Consider the following 22,644-nt stretch of genomic DNA (forward strand, 5'->3'; position numbering starts at 1 on the left):
CCCTTGAAGTTTTTCTGAAATTCTCCATAGACAAATTTCGCTTACTTTGTCGTACACATACGAAACTCGACACACACGTGTATCATATCCAAACATACAAAAAATTGAATTGGAGCCACGCCCTAAAACCCAACAGGAAGTCGGCCATTTTGGTTAGCATTTCTTTGACGCAAAACGAACTCCTCCGAGGGAGTTCGCCCGATTGACTTCAAATTGGGCACGGAACATCTCCAGACTGAGCTGATAACGGCTTGTGCTCCGCAGGTGTGTAGGTCAAAGGGCGTGGCTACTAGGGCACGGCCAAGTTCCCGAATTCAGCTAAAAAGGTTTTAAATGCTATCACGCCCACAGATTTGATCGCAGCAGCTTCAAACTTGGTGCACATGATGATGGCGTGACCCTGAACGATCCGACATATTATTTTCCTACGTCACTCATAGCGCCCCCCGGTGGTAACAGGAAGTGCGCTAAAATTAATTAAAAATACATAGTTGCCCCCATCAACTTCATTCCACTTCTAAAACATGCCGAACAAGTTGGTGAAGGTATTTCGTGAACGCTATGACGTTACGGCTAATGGCCCCCTTGTGGCGGCGACAGGAATAGCGCTCCATCGTGAACTGCCACCTCCCACGGATTTTGCCCGATTGACTTCATATTCGCTACAGATCATCAGGAGACCGAGCTGGTCAAACACTATTAAAAGCTTGTCTCTACGTGAAACGGCGTGGCTGCTAGGGGGCGACAAAGTTGGCCAACTGCTCGTTTAGTCGCCATGCTATTACGTTTGCCTTCCACGCCCACATACTTGGTCGTAGTCACTTCAAAATTTCAGTACATGATCAGGGGCCCGCCCTCTACGCCTCCATTTGATCGTACGCTAGCTCGCTCAATACGCCCCCTTGTGGACACAGGAAATGTCCAGTTTTGCATCGACATCGACCGATCGGCTCGAAACTTCACATGTGTGATGAGGTCACGACCCCGAACGCAACGGCCCACATCCCGTTACCGCCCCCTGGTGGACGAACCGTAAACCTGCCGTAACTCCATCGTACGTTGTCCGATTTGCTCGAAACGTCACGTGTTCGACGAGGGAACCGCCCTCGACGCGGCCGCCCACCTCCGGTTGCGCGCGGGGGTTTTCGAAGAGCGGCCCGGGGGTATCGTGGGGGACGCCCGAGTGGCGTGGAGCGAGGGCCCGTCATAGCCGCTTGCGGCTTTAATTAGGGCCCGAGCCTGTGTCAACGACCCAGGGAGGTCCCTATTGTTATTCGACATGCACATTAGTCAACGTGCCAGCCGACGAGTAACAACAAGTAAGCAAGCAAGTACTCAAGTACTGCATAGACCTGGCAGCAAAAACCCCAGATATTGTAATGTTTATTCTTATTAGGGCCCGAGCCTGTGTCAACGACCCAGGGAGGTCCCTATTGTTATTCGACATGCACATTAGTCAACGTGCCAGCCGACGAGTAACAACAAGTAAGCAAGCAAGTAACCAAGTACTGCATAGACCTGGCGCAAAATATCCCAGATATTGTAAAGTTTATTTGTTATTATTATTATTATTCCTCGTCAATTCGCCTCGATTTGACCCCTTTCCCAAGCCGAGAAACGGATGAAATTTGGGACACACGTCGGGCCTCACTTAAAAGAGATCTGATGCCATCGCCGTTTGTGGGCGGGGCAAATTGGCACCACAGCGCCCCCTAGAACTTTTTACCCCCGGCCATAGGAACCAAAAATTTTTTTTTCCGGAGGCTAACGAAACTTGACACACTCATGTATCATACCCAGACATGAAAAAAATTTGTTTCGTGCGAAGCCCAAAAACCAACAGGAAGTCGGCCATTTTTGGTTAGCATTTATTTTACGCAAAACAGAACTCCTCCTAGGGATTACGCCCGATCGGCTCCAATTGGGTAGAGAACCTCGTCAGACCTAGCTGAGCTTATCTTGTGCTCCGCAGGTCTGTAGCTCAAAGGGCTTGGCTGCTAGGGCACGGCCAAGTTCTGCGATGCAGCTAAAAAAGTTTTGCAATGCTATCACGCCACAAATTTGATCGTAGACACTTCAAACTTGTGTGCAAAAATCTATGGCGAGACCCTGAACGATCCGACCTATTATTTGCGTACGTCGCTCATAGCGCACCCCGGTGGTAACAGGAAACGTACATAAATTCTTTAAAAATACGTAGTTGACCAAATCGACTTCGTTACACTTCTAGTACATGCAGACCCGGATGGTGAAGCTACATCATGAACGCTTTGATCCTACGAGCAATGGCGTCCGTTGTGCCGCCCGCGGCGAAAGTGTATCATCCCAATTTAAATTTCGTTTGCCTTTCATGCGCACATACTTCGTCGTAGCCACTTGAAATTCAAAGGACATGACGATGGCTCCTCCCTGAACGTTTTGATGTATCGACTTCCTGCCTGGCTCATAGCGCCCCCCGGTGGTAACAGGAAGTACGCAAAAATTCATTAAAAAATCCATACTTCACCCGATCAACTTCATTCCACTTCTAATACATGCAGAACCAGTTGCTGAAGCTACATTATGAACGCTGTGAAGATACGACGAACGGCGTCCGTGTGCCGCCGCGGCGGACTGACGATTTTTTTTATCGTACAAATACGTTTGCCTTTTTCGTGGCTTTAACGAAGTCGTGTCCTCACGAAATTTCATCCACGGGTCAAGAATGGCGAGCTCTTTCAGGGGATAGAGTCGTTTCCCATGGGCGTGGCTAAATGCCTCAATAGCGCCCCCCTAGAAGTTTTTCCGAATTTCTTCATAGACAAATTTCGCTTACTTTGTCGTACACATACGAAACTCGACACACACGTGTATCATACCCAAACATACAAAAAATTGAATTGGAGCCACGCCCTAAACCTAACAGGAAGTCGGCCATTTTGGTTAGCATTTCTTTGACGCAAAACGAACTCCTCCGAGGGAGTTCGCCCGATTGACTTCAAATTGGGTACAGAACATCTCCAGACTGAGCTGATTACGGCTTGTGCTCCGCAGGTGTGTAGGTCAAAAGGGCGTGGCTGCTAGGGCACGGCCAAGTTGCCGAATTCAGCTAAGAAGTTTGCAATGCTAGCACGCCCACGGATTTGATCGCAGCAGCTTCAAACTTGGTGCACATGATGAGGGCCTGACCCTGAACGATCCGACATATTATTTTCCAACGTCACTCATAGCGCCCCCCCGGTGGTAACAGGAAGTGCGCTAAAATTCATTAAAAATACATAGTTGCCCCCATCAACTTCATTCCACTTCTAAAACATGCCGAACAAGTTGGTGAAGGTATTTCGTGAACGCTATGACGCTACGGCTAATGGCCCCCTTGTGGCGGCGACAGGAATAGCGCTCCATCGTGATCTGCCACCTCCCACGGATTTTGCCCGATTGACGTCATATTCGCTACAGATCATCAGGAGACCGAGCTGGTCAAACACTATTAAAAGCTTTTCTCTACGTGAAACGGCGTGGCTGCTAGGGGGCGACAAAGTTGGTCAACTGCTCGTTTAGTCGCCATGCTATTACGTTTGCCTTCCACGCCCACATACTTGATCGTAGTCACTTCAAAATTTCAGTACATGATCAGAGGCCGGCCCTCTACGCCTCCATTTGATCGTACGCTAGCTCGCTCAAGACGCCCCCTTGTGGACACAGGAAATGTCGCGTTTTGCATCGACATTGTCCGATCGACTCGAAAATTCACATGTGTGATGAGGTCACGACCCCGAACGCAACGGCCCACATCCCGTTACCGCCCCCTGGTGGACGAACCGTAAACCTGCCGCAACTCCATCGTACGTCGTCCGATTTGCTCGAAACTTCACGTGTTCGACGAGGGGACCGCCCTCGACGCAGCCGCCCGCGTCCGGTTGCGCGCGGGGCATTTCGAAGAGCGGCCCGGGGGTAGCGGGGACGCCGAGTGGCGTGGAGCGAGGGCCCGTCATAGCCGCTTGCGGCTTTAATTATTATTATTATTATTATTATTATTATTCCCGTTCTCCCACTTCGAACGCTATTTCGACCCCTTTCCCAAGCCGAGAAACGGCCGACATTTTAGACGCACGTGGGGCCTGTGGCAACTTAGCGTTCAGTGGTGGTTTCGCATGTGGGCGTGGCCTATTGGCTCCACAGCGCCCCCTAGACCGCGCATAGGGAATGAGGGTCTGCGTCACCGATTTGTCCGAAACTTGGTAAACTTATTCATCAATCCGAGATCTTCAAAAAATTTGCTATACTGACATACCCTAAAACCAACAGGAAGTCAGCCATTTTGCTTCAAAGTTGGTTTACGCGAAACGAACTCCTCCTAGGGGTTACGCCCGATCGGCTCCAAATTGGGTAGACAACATCGTCTGACCTAGCTGAGCTTATCTTGTGCTCCGCAGGTCTGTAGCTCAAAGGGGTTGGCCTCTGGCGTGCCCCGAAGTTTGGCGACTGTTTCGGTGCTCGCCATGTAAATACGAACGGCTCTCATGCCCTCATACTTGATCGTAGACGCTTCAAACTTGGTGCAAAAATCTATGGCGAGACCCTGAACGATCCGACATATTATTTGCCTACGTCGCTCATAGCGCCCCCCGGTGGTAACAGGAAACGTACAAAAATTCGTTAAAAATACGTAGTTGACCAAATCGACTTCGTTCCACTTCTAATACATGCAGACCCGGATGGTGAAGCTACATCATGAACGCTTTGACCCTACGAGCAACGGCGTCCGTGTGCCGCCGCGGCGAATGTGTATCATCCCAATTTAAATTTCGTTTGCCTTTCACGCGCACATACTTCGTCGTAGCCACTTGAAATTCAAAGGACATGACGATGGCTCCTCCCTGAACGTTTTGATGTATCGACTTCCTGCCTGGCTCATAGCGCCCCCCGGTGGTAACAGGAAGTACGCAAAAATTCATTAAAAATCCATACTTCACCCGATCGACTTCATTCCACTTCTAATACATGCAGAACCAGTTGCTGAAGCTACATTATGAACGCTGTGAAGATACGACGAACGGCGTCCGTGTGCCGCCGCGGCGACTGACGATTTTTTATCGTACAATTACGTTTGCCTTTTTCGTGGCTTTAACGAAGTCGTGTCCTCACGAAATTTCATCCACGGGTCAAGAATGGCGAGCTCTTTCCGCGGATAGAGTCGTTTCCCATGGGCGTGGCTAAATGCCTCAATAGCGCCCCCTTGAAGTTTTTCCGAAATTCTCCATAGACAAATTTCGCTTACTTTGTCGTACACATACGAAACTCGACACACACGTGTATCATACCCAAACATACAAAAAATTGAATTGGAGCCACGCCCTAAACCCAACAGGAAGTCGGCCATTTTGGTTAGCATTTCTTTGACGCAAAACGAACTCCTCCGAGGGAGTTCGCCCGATTGACTTCAAATTGGGCACGGAACATCTCCAGACTGAGCTGATTACGGCTTGTGCTCCGCAGGTGTGTAGGTCAAAGGGCGTGGCTGCTAGGGCACGGCCAAGTTGCCGAATTCAGCTAAAAAGGTTTAAATGCTATCACGCCCACAGATTTGATCGCAGCGGCTTCAAACTTGGTGCACATGATGAGGGCGTGACCCTGAACGATCCGACGTATTATTTTCCTACGTCACTCATAGCGCCCCCCGGTGGTAACAGGAAGTGCGCTAAAATTCATTAAAAATACATAGTTGACCCCATCAACTTCATTCCACTTCTAAAACATGCCGACCAAGTTGGTGAAGGTATTTCGTGAACGCTACGACGCTACGGCTAATGGCCCCCTTGTGGCGGCGACAGGAATAGCGCTCCATCGTGAACTGCCACCTCCCACGGATTTTGCCCGATTGACTTCATATTCGCTACAGATCATCAGGAGACCGAGCTGGTCAAACACTATTAAAAGCTTTTCTCTACGTGAAACGGCGTGGCCGCTAGGGGACGACAAATTTGGCCAACTGCTCGTTTAGTCGCCATGCTATTACGTTTGCCTTCCACGCCCACATACTTGGTCGTAGTCACTTCAAAATTTCAGTACATGATCAGGGGCCCGCCCTCTACGCCTCCATTTGATCGTACGCTAGCTCGCTCAAGACGCCCCCTTGTGGACACAGGAAATGTCGCGTTTTGCATCGACATTGTCCGATCGGCTCGAAACTTCACATGTGTGATGAGGTCACGACCCCGTACGCAACGGCCCACATCCCGTTACCGCCCCCTGGTGGACGAACCGTAAACCTGCCGTAACTCCATCGTACGTCGTCCGTTTTGCTCGAAACGTCACGTGTTCGACGAGGGGACCGCCCTCGACGCAGCCGCCCGCGTCCGGTTGCGCGCGGGGGATTTCGAAGAGCGGCCCGGGGGTAGCGGGGACGCCGAGTGGCGTGGAGCGAGGGCCCGTCATAGCCGCTTGCGGCTTTAATTATTATTATTATTATTATTATTATTATTATTATTAACTTCGAAGGCCATTTCGACCCCTTTCCCAAGCCGAGAAACGGACGAAATTTTGCACGCACGTGGGGCCTGTGGCAACTTAGCGTTGAGTGGTGGTCTCGCATGTGGGCGTGGCCAAATGGCAAAATAGCGCCCCCTACAAACTTGTCAAAAACCCATAGGGAAAAAAATGACGTTAATAAAAGCGGACAAAAGTCGGCACACATATTTATCAATGCAAGATGAACAAAAAATCCTTTTCTGGCGAAGCCCGAAACCCAACAGGAAGTCGGCCATTTTGCTTCAAAGTTTGTAAACGCAAAACGAACTCCTCCGAGGGGTTACGCCCGATCGGCTCCAAATTGAGTCCAGAACATCGCCAGACCTAGCTGAGCTTATCTTGTGCTCCGCAGGTCTGTAGCTCAAAGCGCTTGGCCTCTGGCGTGCCCCGAAGTTTGGCGACTGTTTCGGTGCTCGCCATGTAAATACGAACGGCTCTCATGCCCTCATACTTGATCGTAGACGCTTCAAACTTGGTGCAAAAATCTATGGAGAGACCCTGAACGATCCGACATATTATTTGCGTACGTCGCTCATAGCGCCCCCCGGTGGTAAGAGGAAACGTACAAAAATTCGTTAAAAATACGTAGTTGACCAAATCGACTTCGTTACACTTCTAGTACATGCAGACCCGATGGCGAAGCTACATCATGAACGCTTTGACCCTACGAGCAACGGCGTCCGTGTGCCGCCGCGGCGAAAGTGTATCATCCCAATTTAAATTTCGTTTGCCTTTCACGCGCACATACTTCGTCGTAGCCACTTGAAATTCAAAGGACATGACGATGGCTCCTCCCTGAACGTTTTGATGTATCGACTTCCTGCCTGGCTCATAGCGCCCCCCGGTGGTAACAGGAAGTACGCAAAAATTCATTAAAAATCCATACTTCACCCGATCAACTTCATTCCACTTCTAATACATGCAGAACCAGTTGCTGAAGCTACATTATGAACGCTGTGAAGATACGACGAACGGCGTCCGTGTGCCGCCGCGGCGACTGACGATTTTTTATCGTACAATTACGTTTGCCTTTTTCGTGGCTTTAACAAAGTCGTGTCCTCACGAAATTTCATACACAGGTCAAGAATGGCGAGCTCTTTCAGGGGATAGAGTCGTTTCCCATGGGCGTGGCTAAATGCCTCAATAGCGCCCCCTAGAAGTTTTTCCGAATTTCTCCATAGACAAATTTCGCTTACTTTGGCGTACACATACGAAACTCGACACACACGTGTATCATACCCAAACATACAAAAAATTGAATTGGAGCCACGCCCTAAACCTAACAGGAAGTCGGCCATTTTGGTTAGCATTTCTTTGACGCAAAACGAACTCCTCCGAGGGAGTTCGCCCGATTGACTTCAAATTGGGTACAGAACATCTCCAGACTGAGCTGATTACGGCTTGTGCTCCGCAGGTGTGTAGGTCAAAAGGGCGTGGCTGCTAGGGCACGGCCAAGTTGCCGAATTCAGCTAAGAAGTTTGCAATGCTATCACACCCACAGATTTGATCGCAGCGGCTTCAAACTTGGTGCACATGATGAGGGCGTGACCCTGAACGATCCGACATAATATTTTCCTACGTCACTCATTGCGCCCCCCGGTGGTAACAGGAAGTGCGCTAAAATTCATTAAAAAATACATCGTTGACCCCATCAACTTCATTCCACTTCTAAAACATGCCGAACAAGTTGGTGAAGGTATTTCATGAACGCTATGACGCTACGGCTAATGGCCCCCTTGTGGCGGCGACAGGAATAGCGCTCCACCGCGAACTGCCACCTCCCACGGATTTTGCCCGATTGACTTCATATTCGCTACAAGTCATCAGGAGACCGAGCTGGTCAAACACTATTAAAAGCTTTTCTCTACGTCAAACGGCGTGGCCGCTAGGGGGCGACAAAGTTGGTCAACTGCTCGTTTAGTCGCCATGCTATTACGTTTGCCTTCCACGCCCACATACTTGATCGTAGTCACTTCAAAATTTCAGTACATGATCAGAGGCCCGCCCTCTACGCCTCCATTTGATCGTACGCTAGCTCGCTCAAGACGCCCCCTTGTGGACACAGGAAATGTCGCGTTTTGCATCGACATTGTCCGATCGGCTCGAAACTTCACATGTGTGATGAGGTCACGACCCCGAACGCAACGGCCCACATCCCGTTACCGCCCCCTGGTGGACGAACCGTAAACCTGCCGTAACTCCATCGTACGTCGTCCGATTTGCTCGAAACTTCACGTGTTCGACGAGGGGACCGCCCTCGACGCGGCCGCCCACGTCCGGTTGCGCGCGGGGGTTTCGAAGAGCGGCCCGGGGGTAGCGGGGACTCCGAGTGGCGTGGAGCGAGGGCCCGTCATAGCCGCTTGCGGCTTTAATTATTATTATTATTCTTGCGCTCTTAAAACGCCATTTTGACCCCTTTCCCAAAGGCGAAAATGCGTGTACTTTTGCATGGGCGTCCGGCCGGATCCGAAATTCGATATTTTTGAGTTGTCACACACGGTCGACGCAAAATGGCGGAATAGCGCCCCCTACAAAGTCCAAAAATGCCCATAGGGAATTTTGCTAACTTTGGCCTACACTCACAAAATTTGGTACACATATGTATTATACCCAGATATGCAAAAAAGCCTCTTGACCTCATGACCTCAACCCAACAGGAAGTCGGCCATTTTGGTTTTGATTTTTCCCGCCTAAACTGAACTCCTCCCACAGCGTTCGCCCGATCAAGTTGAAATTAGGTACGCAACATCGTCATACCTAGCTGAGCTTATCTTGTGCTCCGCAGGTCTGTAGCTCAAAGGGCTTGGCCTCTGGCGTGCCCCCAAGTTTGGCGACTGTTTCGGTGCTCGCCATGTAAATACGAACGGCTCTCATGCCCACATAGTTGATCGTAGACGCTTCAAACTTGGTGCAAAAATCTATGGCGAGACCCTGAACGATCCGACATATTATTTGCCTACGTCGCTCATAGCGCCCCCCGGTGGTAACAGGAAGTGAACTAAAATTCATTAAAAATACATAGTTGACCCCATCAACTTCATTCGACTTCTAAAACATGCAGAACCAGTTGGTGAAGCTACATTATGAAGACTGTGAAGCTACGAGTAATGGCGTCCCTGTGGGGGCGTGGCTACCATCAATTCCTCGCCATGAAAATACGTTTGGCTTTTTGATGGCTTTAATGAACTCGTATCATCATGAAAATTGATACACAGGTCAAGGGTCACGACCTCAACGTCTCCATATGCTCATAGGCGATCTCACTCATGTTGCCCCCTAGTGGAAACAGGAAGTGCCATTTTTTGCATCAACATTGTCCGATTTCCACGAAACTTCACATGTGTGATGAGGGGCTGACCCTGAACACACCTGCACGCATCCCATTACTGCCCCCTAGTGGACAAACCTTTAACTGCTCATAACTCCCTCATGCTTTGTCCGATTTCCACAAAACTTCACATGTGTGATGAGGGGCTGACCCTGAACACACCTGCACGCATCTCATTACTGCCCCCTAGTGGACAAACCTTTAACTGCTCATAACTCCCTCATGCTTTGTCCGATTTACAAGAAACTTCACATGTGTGATGAGGGACTGACCCTGAACACACCTGCACGCATCCCATTACTGCCCCCTAGTGGACAAACCTTCAACTGCTCATAACTCCCTCATGCTTTGTCCGATTTCCACGAAACTTCACATGTGTGATGAGGGACTGACCCTGAACACACCTGCACGCATCCCATTACTGCCCCCTGGTGGACGAACCTTTAACTGCTCATAACTCCCTCATGCTTTGTCCGATTCACTCCAAACTTCACATGAGTGATGAGGGGCGGCCCCTGAACGCACCAGACCACATGCGGTGACTGCCCCCTGGTGGATGAACGAAACATTGCATTTTTGGCCTCCTTCCAGGTTTTTTCTCCATTTCTGCTCCGCGCCACAGCCCCGGCGTGCCTCAGGCCCCGCGGTGGCATGGGCGAGCGAGGGCCCGCCATCGCCGCTTGCGGCTTTAATTATTATTATTATTCCCACACCCTTAAAACGCCATTTTGACCCCTTTCCCAAAGGCGAAAATGCGTCTACTTTTGCATGGGTGTCCGGCCGGATCCGAAAAACGATATTTTTGAGTGGTCGCACATGGTCGACGCGAAATGGCTAAATAGCGCCCCCTACAATTTTGCCAAAAACCCATAGGGAAAAAAATGACGTTAACGAAAGCGGACCAAAATCGGCACACATATTTATCAATGCGAGATGAACAAAAAATCCTCCTATAGCGAAGCCCGAAACCCAACAGGAAGTCGGCCATTTTGGTTCAAAGTTCGTTTACGCAAAACGAACTCGTCCGAGGGGTTACGCCCGATCGGCTCCAAATTGGGTTCAGAACATCGTCAGACCTAGCTGAGCTTATCTTGTGCTCCGCAGGTCTGTAGCTCAAAGGGGTTGGCCTCTGGCGTGCCCCGAAGTTTGGCGACTGTTTCGGTGCTCGCCATGTAAATACGAACGGCTCTCATGCCCACATACTTGATCGTAGACGCTTCAAACTTGGTGCAAAAATCTATGGCGAGACCCTGAACGATCCGACATATTATTTGCCTACGTCGCTCATAGCGCCCCCCGGTGGTAACAGGAAACGTACAAAAATTCGTTAAAAATACGTAGTTCACTAAATCGACTTTGTTCCACTTCTAGTACATGCTGAACCAGTTGCTGAAGCTACATTATGAACGCTTTGAAGATACGACGAACGGCGTCCGTGTGCCGCCGCGGCGACTGACGATCTTTTGTCGTAAAATTACGTTTGCCTATTACGCGCACATACTTCGTCGTAGCCACTTGAAATTCAAAGGACATGACGTTGGCTCCGACCTGAACGTTTTGATGTATCGACTTCCTGCCTGGCTCATAGCGCCCCCCGGTGGTAACAGGAAGTACGCAAAAATTCATTAAAAATCCATACTTCACCCGATCAACTTCATTCCACTTCTAATACATGCAGAACCAGTTGCTGAAGCTACATTATGAACGCTGTGAAGATACGACGAACGGCGTCCGTGTGCCGCCGCGGCGACTGACGATTTTTTATCGTACAATTACGTTTGCCTTTTTCGTGGCTTTAACGAAGTCGTGTCCTCACGAAATTTCATACACGGGTCAAGAATGGCGAGCTCTTTCAGCAGATAGAGTCGTTTCCTATGGGCGTGGCTAAATGCCTCAATAGCGCCCCCTTGAAGTTTTTCCGAAATTCTTCATAGACAAATTTCGCTTACTTTGTCGAACACATACAAAACTCGACACACACGTGTATCATACCCAAACATACAAAAAATTGAATTGGAGCCACGCCCTAAACCCAACAGGAAGTCGGCCATTTTGGTGTAGATTTTTCCCGCCTAAAATTAACTCCTCCCAGAGCGTTCGCCCGATCAAGTTCAAATTAGGTACACCACATCTCCAGACCTCGCTGAGCTTATCTTGTGCTCCGTGAGTCCGTAGGTCAAAGGGCGTGGCTGCCAGCGCTCAATTCACTTTGGCGTGCTCGCCATGTCCATACGAGTGGCTCTCACGCCCACATACTTCATCCAATCAACTTCAAACTTGCTGGACATGATGATGGCTCCGCCCTGAACGTCCCGATATATTAACTTCCCACGTAACTCATAGCGCCCCCCGGTGGTAACAGGAAGTGTACTAAAATTTGGAAAATGTACATTCTTTGCCCCATCAACTTCATTCCACTTCTAATACATGCAGAACCAGTTGGTGAAGCTCCATCATGAACGCTGTGAAGCTACGAGTAATGGCGTCCGTGTGGGGGCGCGGCGACAATTCCTCGCCATGACAATACGTTTGCCCTTTGGATGGCTTTATTGAACTCCTATCAACATGAAAATTGGTACACAGGTCCAGGGTCACAACCTCAACGTTTCTATGTACTCATAGGCGATCTCACTCATTCGCCCCCTAGTGGAAACAGGAAGTGGCATATTTTACATCAACATTGTCCGATTTCCACGAAACTTCACATGTGTGATGAGGGACTGACTCTGAACACAGCTGCACGCATCCCATTACTGCCCCCTGGTGGACGAACCTTTAACTGCTCATAATTCCTTCATGCTTTGTCCGATTCACTCCAAACTTCACATGAGTGATGAGGGGCCGCCCCTGAACGCACCCACCCACAACTGCTTAGCGCCACCTGGTGGATGAACGAAGCATTGCAGCCCCGACATGCCTCAGGCCCCGCGGTGGCATGGGCGAGCGAGGGCCCGTCATCGCCGCTTGCGGCTTTAATTATTATTATTTTTTTCGAAGGCCATTTCGACCCCTTTCCCAAGCCGAGAAACGGACGAAATTTTGCACGCACGTGGGGCCTGTGGCAACTTAGCGTTGAGTGGTGGTCTCGCATGTGGGCGTGGCCAAATGGCAAAATAGCGCCCCCTACAAACTTGTCAAAAACCCATAGGGAAAAAAATGACGTTAATAAAAGCGGACAAAAGTCGGCACACATATTTATCAATGCAAGATGAACAAAAAATCCTTTTCTGGCGAAGCCCGAAACCCAACAGGAAGTCGGCCATTTTGCTTCAAAGTTTGTAAACGCAAAACGAACTCCTCCGAGGGGTTACGCCCGATCGGCTCCAAATTGAGTCCAGAACATCGCCAGACCTAGCTGAGCTTATCTTGTGCTCCGCAGGTCTGTAGCTCAAAGCGCTTGGCCTCTGGCGTGCCCCGAAGTTTGGCGACTGTTTCGGTGCTCGCCATGTAAATACGAACGGCTCTCATGCCCTCATACTTGATCGTAGACGCTTCAAACTTGGTGCAAAAATCTATGGAGAGACCCTGAACGATCCGACATATTATTTGCGTACGTCGCTCATAGCGCCCCCCGGTGGTAACAGGAAACGTACAAAAATTCGTTAAAAATACGTAGTTGACCAAATCGACTTCGTTACACTTCTAGTACATGCAGACCCGGATGGCGAAGCTACATCATGAACGCTTTGACCCTACGAGCAACGGCGTCCGTGTGCCGCCGCGGCGAAAGTGTATCATCCCAATTTAAATTTCGTTTGCCTTTCACGCGCACATACTTCGTCGTAGCCACTTGAAATTCAAAGGACATGACGTTGGCTCCTCCCTGAACGTTTTGATGTATCGACTTCCTGCCTGGCTCATAGCGCCCCCCGGTGGTAACAGGAAGTACGCAAAAATTCATTAAAAATCCATACTTCACCCGATCAACTTCATTCCACTTCTAATACATGCAGAACCAGTTGCTGAAGCTACATTATGAACGCTGTGAAGATACGACGAACGGCGTCCGTGTGCCGCCGCGGCGACTGACGATTTTTTATCGTACAATTACGTTTGCCTTTTTCGTGGCTTTAACGAAGTCGTGTCCTCACGAAATTTCATACACGGGTCAAGAATGGCGAGCTCTTTCAGGGGATAGAGTCGTTTCCCATGGGCGTGGCTAAATGCCTCAATAGCGCCCCCTAGAAGTTTTTCCGAAATTCTCCATAGACAAATTTCGCTTACTTTGTCGTACACATACGAAACTCGACACACACGTGTATCATACCTAAACATACAAAAAATTGAATTGGAGCCACGCCCTAAACCTAACAGGAAGTCGGCCATTTTGGTTAGCATTTCTTTGACGCAAAACGAACTCCTCCGAGGGAGTTCGCCCGATTGACTTCAAATTGGGTACAGAACATCTCCAGACCAAGCTGATTACGGCTTGTGCTCCGCAGGTGTGTAGGTCAAAAGGGCGTGGCTGCTAGGGCACGGCCAAGTTGCCGAATTCAGCTAAGAAGTTTGCAATGCTATCACACCCACAGATTTGATCGCAGCGGCTTCAAACTTGGTGCACATGATGAGGGCGTGACCCTGAACGATCCGACATATTATTTTCCTACGTCACTCATTGCGCCCCCCGGTGGTAACAGGAAGTGCGCTAAAATTCATTAAAAAATACATCGTTGACCCCATCAACTTCATTCCACTTCTAAAACATGCCGAACAAGTTGGTGAAGGTATTTCATGAACGCTATGACGCTACGGCTAATGGCCCCCTTGTGGCGGCGACAGGAATAGCGCTCCACCGCGAACTGCCACCTCCCACGGATTTTGCCCGATTGACTTCATATTCGCTACAAGTCATCAGGAGACCGAGCTGGTCAAACACTATTAAAAGCTTTTCTCTACGTGAAACGGCGTGGCTGCTAGGGGGCGACAAAGTTGGTCAACTGCTCGTTTAGTCGCCATGCTATTACGTTTGCCTTCCACGCCCACATACTTGATCGTAGTCACTTCAAAATTTCAGTACATGATCAGAGGCCGGCCCTCTACGCCTCCATTTGATCGTACGCTAGCTCGCTCAAGGCGCCCCCTTGTGGAGACAGGAAATGTCGTGTTTTGCATCGACATTGTCCGATCGGCTCGAAACTTCACATGTGTGATGAGGTCACGACCCCGAACGCAACGGCCCACATCCCGTTACCGCCCCCTGGTGGACGAACCGTAAACCTGCCGTAACTCCATCGTACGTCGTCCGATTTGCTCGAAACTTCACGTGTTCGACGAGGGGACCGCCCTCGACGCAGCCGCCCACGTCCGGTTGCGCGCGGGGGTTTCGAAGAGCGGCCCGGGGGTAGCGGGGACTCCGAGTGGCGTGGAGCGAGGGCCCGTCATAGCCGCTTGCGGCTTTAATTAGGGCCCGAGCCTGTGTCAACGACCCAGGGAGGTCCCTATTGTTATTCGACATGCACATTAGTCAACGTGCCAGCCGACGAGTAACAACAAGTAAGCAAGCAAGTAACCAAGTACTGCATAGACCTGGCAGCAAAAACCCCAGATATTGTAATGTTTATTTTTCTTATTAGGCCCGAGCGGCGAGTAGCACTCGCCCGCGGAGGGCCTATTGAAATCGCGCTGTTTATTATTATTATTATTCTTCTCCGCCTTCAAACCCCAATTTCGCCCCTTTCCCCAACTCAAAAATGCGTGAACTTTTTGCCGGACGTCCGGCTTCTTCCGAAATTCGATATTTTGTGCTGCTCGCGCATGTCCGACACGAAATGGCGAAATAGCGCCCCCTACAAAGTTCAAAAAAGCCCATAGGGAAATTGGGTCACTTTGGCCTAGACGGACGAAATTCGGTACACATATGTACCATACCCAGATATACAAAAAAGCCTCTTAATGTCATGGTGAAATGTCAACAGGAAGTCGGCCATTTTGAATTGGTCGTTTTTGGCGCCAAATTAACTCGTCCAAAACGATTCGCCCGACACGCTCCAAATTTGATAGACAACATCTTCTGACCTAGCTGAGTAAAGATTGTGCTCCGTAGCTCGATTCGTCAAAGGGCGTGGCTTCTGGTGGGCGCCAAAGTTGGGCTCGAACGCCATCCAAATTCGGTTGGCTGTCACGCCCACATACTTTATCCTATCAACTTCAAACTTGAATTGCAATTACGGCAGTGAGTCCCTGATTCGCCCGATATATCAATATCCCACTTTGCTCAATGCGCCCCCCGGTGGTAACAGGAAGTGACTTTTTTTACATAAACAAGTTAACTCCGCCCACAGATTTTGTCCGATCAACTTCAAATTGGCTACAGACCAGCGAGATACCATGCTGATTAAAAGTTGTGCTCCGCAAGTCTCTAGGTCAAAGGGCGTGGATTCTGCGGCCTTGTCAAGTTTGGCGCCTTTTTGTTTGCTCGCCATTTCACCTTCGAGCGGATGCTCCGCCCACATACTTAATCCTATCAACTTCAATGTTGCTGTGAATGACGATGGCTCCGCCCTGAACGTTTTGATGTATAAACTTCCCATGTACACCCCCCGGTGGTAACAGAAAGTGACCTGCTTTATTGTTGCATTCACTTACATGAGCAGATTCAATTCTAATTTACCATGGGTGATGCCAGTCAGCCACTGAACAAACCTAATACAAATACGCCCCCGGTGGTCAGAGTGACCTGGTTTACACTTACATTGTCCGATTTTCTTCAAATTTAACACATGTAATCCTGGTCAGCCCCTGATCACACCTACCCGCATCTGGATTGATACAAATGCGCCCCCCGGTGGTAACAGGAAGTGACCTGCTTTACACTTACAATGTCCAATCGACCTCCAATTTTACAGATTTCATCCCGGTCAGCCCCTGATCACACCTACCCACATCTGGCTTCATACAAATGCGCCCCCCGGTGGTAACAGGAAGTGACCTGCTTTACACTTACATTGTCAAATCGACTTCAAATGTTACACGTGTGATGACACTCCGCCCCTGAACACACCCACCCACATCTGGATTCATACAAATGCGCCCCCTGGTGGTAACAGGAAGTGACCTGTTTTACATTTACATTGTCCGATTCACATCAAACTTCAGGTGCTTGATCCCGGTCAGCTCCTGAACGCCGCTACCCGCTTCTGGCTTCGTAGCGCCACCTAGTGGACGAACCGCACGTTGCGTTTTTCCGCTCCCGCAGCGCTTTTTCGCCATTCTCGCTTCGCGCCACGGCCCCCGCACGCCTCAGGCCCCCGCGGTCGCATGGGTCGAGCGAGGGCCGATCATCGCCGCTTGCGGCTTTAATTATTATTATTATTATTATTATTAAAGGCCCCCAGGCCAGGGAATCAAGCCAAGGACCTTCTGCCCACTGCTAATCAAAGTATATTGATAAGGTGTGAACAGAATGCAAGTAACCCTTTTAACGTTGGGAAATCACCGTGGTTAGAACATTCCCAACATTGTTTGTTTCATAATTATGTTTTACCTGCAGCTGTGAGATGGTGAGAGGGTAGCGGTACAGGATCCAGGTCACGTTTTCACTGCAGGGCGGGGTGGTCAGAGATCCTTCATACACCCAGTAGTCTCTCAGTAGCGGGTCTAAGGGAAAGGAAAGCATTTCATTCAACGTACTAAGTTACGTGAAGCGGCTTTAAGTTCTGATGGAGCTGTAATGACATAACCAGAAACAACTATTATCAGCTGGATGAAGATATGTCACTTCCATCAGTTCACATTTCTGAGTGGTGGGGACAAGGGATGTGTGGAATGACATCAAATCAATATCAATTGCATTTTCATTCAAAGTTTCTACCTTAAAGGAGAACTCCGGTAATTTTTGACCCCTAAATCGTTGTCCTGATGGTCACCCGGTGTTGGGGGGAGCAAAAAATGCGACTAAAATTGATGCAGGCAAACCAGAGTTACACCATGGCTAGACGGCGCTAGAGATAGCCACAACGCTAAAGTATGGGGACAATTTTTTCAACCACAACAAACACCCAAAAAACAATCAAATATCTATGGCAGGGGTTCTCAACTAGTCTCACTCTGGGACCCACATTTTCCCATGGTCATTAGTCGGGACCCACTTTTATAGAATTCAAACCAAGATTTTTTTTTTTTAAAGCCTTTAAAAACTCATTTTGCTCTTTATTGAGAAAAGTGCATTTCAGGGCACATGAATGAAACTGAGGAGGACCATGACAACTGCATGTACGGAAGTGAATAAAAAAATATCAAACTGCACAAAATGGAGACCAACAAAACAATATATTTGACTTCTAATGCATCTCTGCATTCAGAGCATATTCACAAAAGTGAATAAATATCAAATTGCACAAAATAAAGACCCACAAAACAAAACAAGATTCCCTGCATTAAGGCCACATTAATAAGAAACTGATATCTTTGCATTCAGAGCAAATAATAAGAAACTGAGGAGGACCATTACAACTGCATGTGTTCACGTGACGCGTGCCTTTCAAGTTAGTTATTTTTCAAAATAAAAGACATGTCCAACATCAGATGTGCATTAAATATTATTTACTTTTTTGACCAGCTGTCCGCGACCCATCCAGAACGGGTCCGTGACCCACTTTTGGGTCCCGACCCACCAGTTGAGAACCACTGATCTATGGTACATGACTCAAATCCTTATGACACACTACTGAACCCATAAACTGTACAGTATAAACCGGTATAAACAGTGTAAACTTTGTGTTTTTGCATGTTATCCCTCACCTCAGACAGCCGAACTCTGGAGCATCCTGGAAAGACATTACTATTCGATTGCAGAGCGCCTTCTCCCCGCCACAGAAACAAACACTTTTTCCTTGTTGTGATGATTTCTTTACTAAAATAAACGGTGGAGCAGTGCAGTGGTAATATCCAAAATATCTCTGACCGTTTTTTTTTGTTTGCTCTGCGATCGAATAGTAATGTCTTCCCAGGATGCTCCAGAGTTCGGCTGTCTAAGGTGAGTGGCTACATGCAAAAACACAAAGTTTGTTTATACTGGTTTATACTGTACAGTTTATGGGTTCAGTAGTGTGTCATAAGGATTTGAGTCATGTACCATAGATAGGGTTAGGTTTTTGGGTGTTTGTTGTGGTTGAAAAAATTGCCCCCATACTTTAGCGTTGTGGCTATCGCTAGCGCCGTCTGGCCATGGTGTAACTCTGCTTTGCCTGCATCAATTTTAGTCGCGTTTTTTGCTCCCCCCAACACCGGGTGACCATCAGGACAACGATTTAGGGGTCAAAAATGACCGGAGTTCTCCTTTAATTATGATTAACTCTCTCTCTCTCTCTTTTTTTTAAACTTTCTTTTTCATTTTCATTTTGCGACAACAAGACAAGCTCATCAAAAAAGCAAGACAAGATCACAGCCTTCCACTGTCACAAATCACAACATATTGTACAACACAAGATAATACAACACAACACAATAAAAACCAAAAACACAAAAATATGTAAAGGACCATAAAGGGTGTGTGTGGGGGGGGGGGTAAGGTATATAGGAGATACACAGCATCGGTGTGAAGCCCTATGCTTAATCTTAATTTACACCAATACTTATTATTGATGCCCACTTGCAACCAAAATACAAGCAAAGGGGGGTCCACTCTTTAACAAATTCATCTAAGGTTCCTTGCAACACATGGGATAACCTTTCATAAGGAACAATTGATAGGAGTTCATCATACCACATTGGTAAACTTGCTCTCTTTTTTAGACAATTTCACCTTTACTCACTATATTGCAAATGTGTTTGTCTCTGCCCATCCAGACTTCAGCAATTGAGCTTGAACTAAAACGGTGTCAGCTGTGTTTCCAATAGTGTGTGTTTTTATATACAGTAAACCCTGAAAAGTGGACCAGATTAGACACAACAGACACAATGTGTTTTAAAACCAAAATTACTATGGATGTAGCCTGAGATCAGAGTTTGTCGTTCATATCACCAGCTTGTCCTTCCTGGGACAGGCCAAAGGCATTTGACTGACTCAAAGTATCTCTTAGGGATCAGTTTATGAATCGATGCACACACTGAGAAGCACTAAAATGAGCAAAATTAAATTGCAAGAGGTAGAAAACATCTGTACTTTGTAGCTTGTATTGTATTAACTACCCGGTCCAATTAGAATACTGTCACATATTCATCACAGATATAAGAGGAAATGTCCCTCTGTGTAGACGCTCCAGTCACAGAGCAAGACACCAGACAACAACACATCACACAGTTTCTACTCACCAGGTAACAGAGTGTTGGGGTTGAAACACGGGATCACTTTATTCTTCCCCTGGTGGAAACACAGCAGTTATCCTGTTTAACAATATGACTATTCACCATTCATTTTGATGGAATAAACTCTCATCAGGGGCGGGTCTTCCATGGTGACACAGGGGGGCACCTGCCCCCCCTGCAATCTGACTGACACCCTGTGTGCCCCCCCAATGGTCATTTACTTGTGGAAATGTCAGTCACTGTGTAAAGCTCTTCACCACTGCTATGTTCACTGAACAGAGCTACAAGCACTGACTTCTGACTAGGCTCTTACTGTAATCAACTCTGTGCAGCAAACATCCCAGTGTTCTGTGTACAGTAGGAAATAAAGAAAATTGTGTAAGATTGTTATTGTTCTCAATTTCATCATTTGTCAGAGTCATGCTTGTTATGGTTATTCTGCATACATTGACTGACTGTTACACAAAACACTGAGATGTTTATTGCACAGTGTTAAGTTCTAACTACTGGCAAAGCGTAAAAGATATTTCTGTTCACTGTGAGAATATATTGTGTTGCCTATTCTGCTAAAATGATGATTATAGATTGACTATAATTCGAATATTAACAAGTGAAAAAATGAAAAGGTCATAGGCATCTTCCTTACAATGTGAAAGATTCAATGTGGCCAATAAAAGCAAGATGAAGAGTGTGTAACTGTACAATTTAAATATTCAAGACAATGATCAGTGGCAGCCTTCATTTTTGTTACTTTGGGTGCCCCCCCCAAAAGAAAATTCACTGTTGTTACCCCCTGTGCCCCCCTCCAGAGAATATTCTGGACCCGCCCCTGGCTCTCATGTACTTCATCTAATCTCTTCAGTGGTGCTCTCACCTTGTACTGTAGGTCCTGGAGAACTTCAGTGATGGCCTTCAGACCCAGATGCTCCTTACCAATCTGATCAAAATAAAAAGTCATAAAAAGTCATCCTCATTGTCCAGATTGCCACCAGTCTGTTGTTTTTTGGTCTTCTCATTCAGGTAAATCAAGCATGTTTGATATTGTCATAAGTTTTTCTGTTGACTCACAGAAATTATGACAACATTGAATATTAGTTGTTTGGTGTAAAACCTGCTTTAAATCTGTAGAAGAGGCTGACTTAAATGGATATAAGGAATTAATAAATACCAAGTCCTGATTACAGTTAATTTGTTTTGGTACCACATTTATTTTATTAATTAGGAAAAAAATGAATAACAAGACAAACCAGTGGGGAAAAAAACACATTTGTCTTCATGTCTGTCACCACTGGGAGCATTATTGCAACTAATCTGAAATCCAGTCTAGCAAATCATGAACCTGCAAGATTCTCAGTCTCTATAAAAGCTTACAGTGTGAGACTAAAGCTCTGAGACTTGACCACGCATTATCTGTTAGATGTGAGAAGGTGTTGGACTTTAGCCTTTTCAGACCGAGACAATGTTATCAGTGATTATCTTCAGGAAGTCAGCAGATCTTTGTTTATGCCTCTTGTATCCTAACAGGAAGTAAACAGGAAGTCAACACTAACAAGGCTGTCAAACACAGATTGAGGTTCTCGCTTTTTCATTGGGTGTTCAGACCTCTCAGAGCAGTTTCTCTTGTTTCATTTGGTTGGTTTCATTCAGCTCACATAAATCAAAGGTTTTCCTGACAAAGAGCATGGGAGGGTAGGTCTTTTGCATACTTCCATTATGATTGTTTGAGTTAATCTGGAATGAGTTTGCTAACTCCTTTAGAACAACAATTCTTACAATGCATACAAAAACCATAAGGCAGGCATGCCCTACTATTCCACAAAGGGCCATGTGGCTGCAGGTTTTTGTTCCAACTGAGCAGCAGAACAGCAGACTTGACTCATTTCATCAACCGAACTCAGTTTTCAGAGAGTCGATTGGTCAAACTTTGTGCTTTTGATTGGTTGGAACAAAAAAACCTGCAGCCATACGACCCTTTGTGGAATAGTTTGGACAAACTTGCTGTAAGGCCACTACACATGGAGTGTATTTATGCTGTGAAGCTGCATCAACATTACTTGTAAAGAAGCCAAATTTACATTCAGTGGTAAACACCAAAGCACATTACCTGTAGTGACTAAATACAACTGAACTGAACTGAACTGTGTCCCATTTCACTTCCATTACTTCTGCACCATGGCTGGGTTGCTAAGTTTCCACCTGTTGGACAGTCTAGTCACGCTGCTGTGATAAACGCAGCCTCTGAAGGATGCAGCCAATAGGACACTGCTACAGTGTATCCTACAGGATTGAATGCCTCCCTAATAAAACCAGATTTAAAATCCAGCAGTGTTCACACCCATGTTACCAGGCCTGGCTGAAAACGAAAGGGGGCAGAGCGCCTGCACTCAGGGCCCCAAGGCTCTGGAATGATCTGTCTGGACAGATTTATGCTGCTGATTACTTTAATTGTTCGGCCCTCTTAAGTCCCTTTGTTAAGTACTTTGTAACTAGGCTTTTGAAAAGTGCTCCAGATTATTATCATTATCATATTATCACAGTGTTGTAGTTGTCTACTTTCGTGC

General features: G+C 47.5%; 1 protein-coding gene across 2 annotated transcripts in view; it reads right to left on the bottom strand.

Annotated features, from left to right (window-relative positions):
* ca8 (carbonic anhydrase 8 (inactive)) overlaps nucleotides 1-22,644 on the bottom strand; it is a 57,906-nt gene that overhangs the window by 16,277 nt on the left and 18,985 nt on the right. For both annotated transcript variants that reach the window (XM_085804063.1, XM_085804062.1), the window contains exons 5-7: nucleotides 20,958-21,020; nucleotides 20,090-20,138; nucleotides 17,322-17,434 (exon numbers count right to left, since the gene is read on the bottom strand). In XM_085804063.1, the coding sequence (XP_085660189.1) occupies nucleotides 17,322-17,434; nucleotides 20,090-20,138; nucleotides 20,958-21,020 (225 nt within the window). The remainder of the gene's footprint in view (nucleotides 1-17,321; nucleotides 17,435-20,089; nucleotides 20,139-20,957; nucleotides 21,021-22,644) is intronic.

This window comes from Trachurus japonicus, chromosome 17, assembly GCF_045865225.1.
Source record: "Trachurus japonicus isolate A0001 chromosome 17, Traja_1.0".
Taxonomy (NCBI): Eukaryota; Metazoa; Chordata; class Actinopteri; order Carangiformes; family Carangidae; genus Trachurus; species Trachurus japonicus.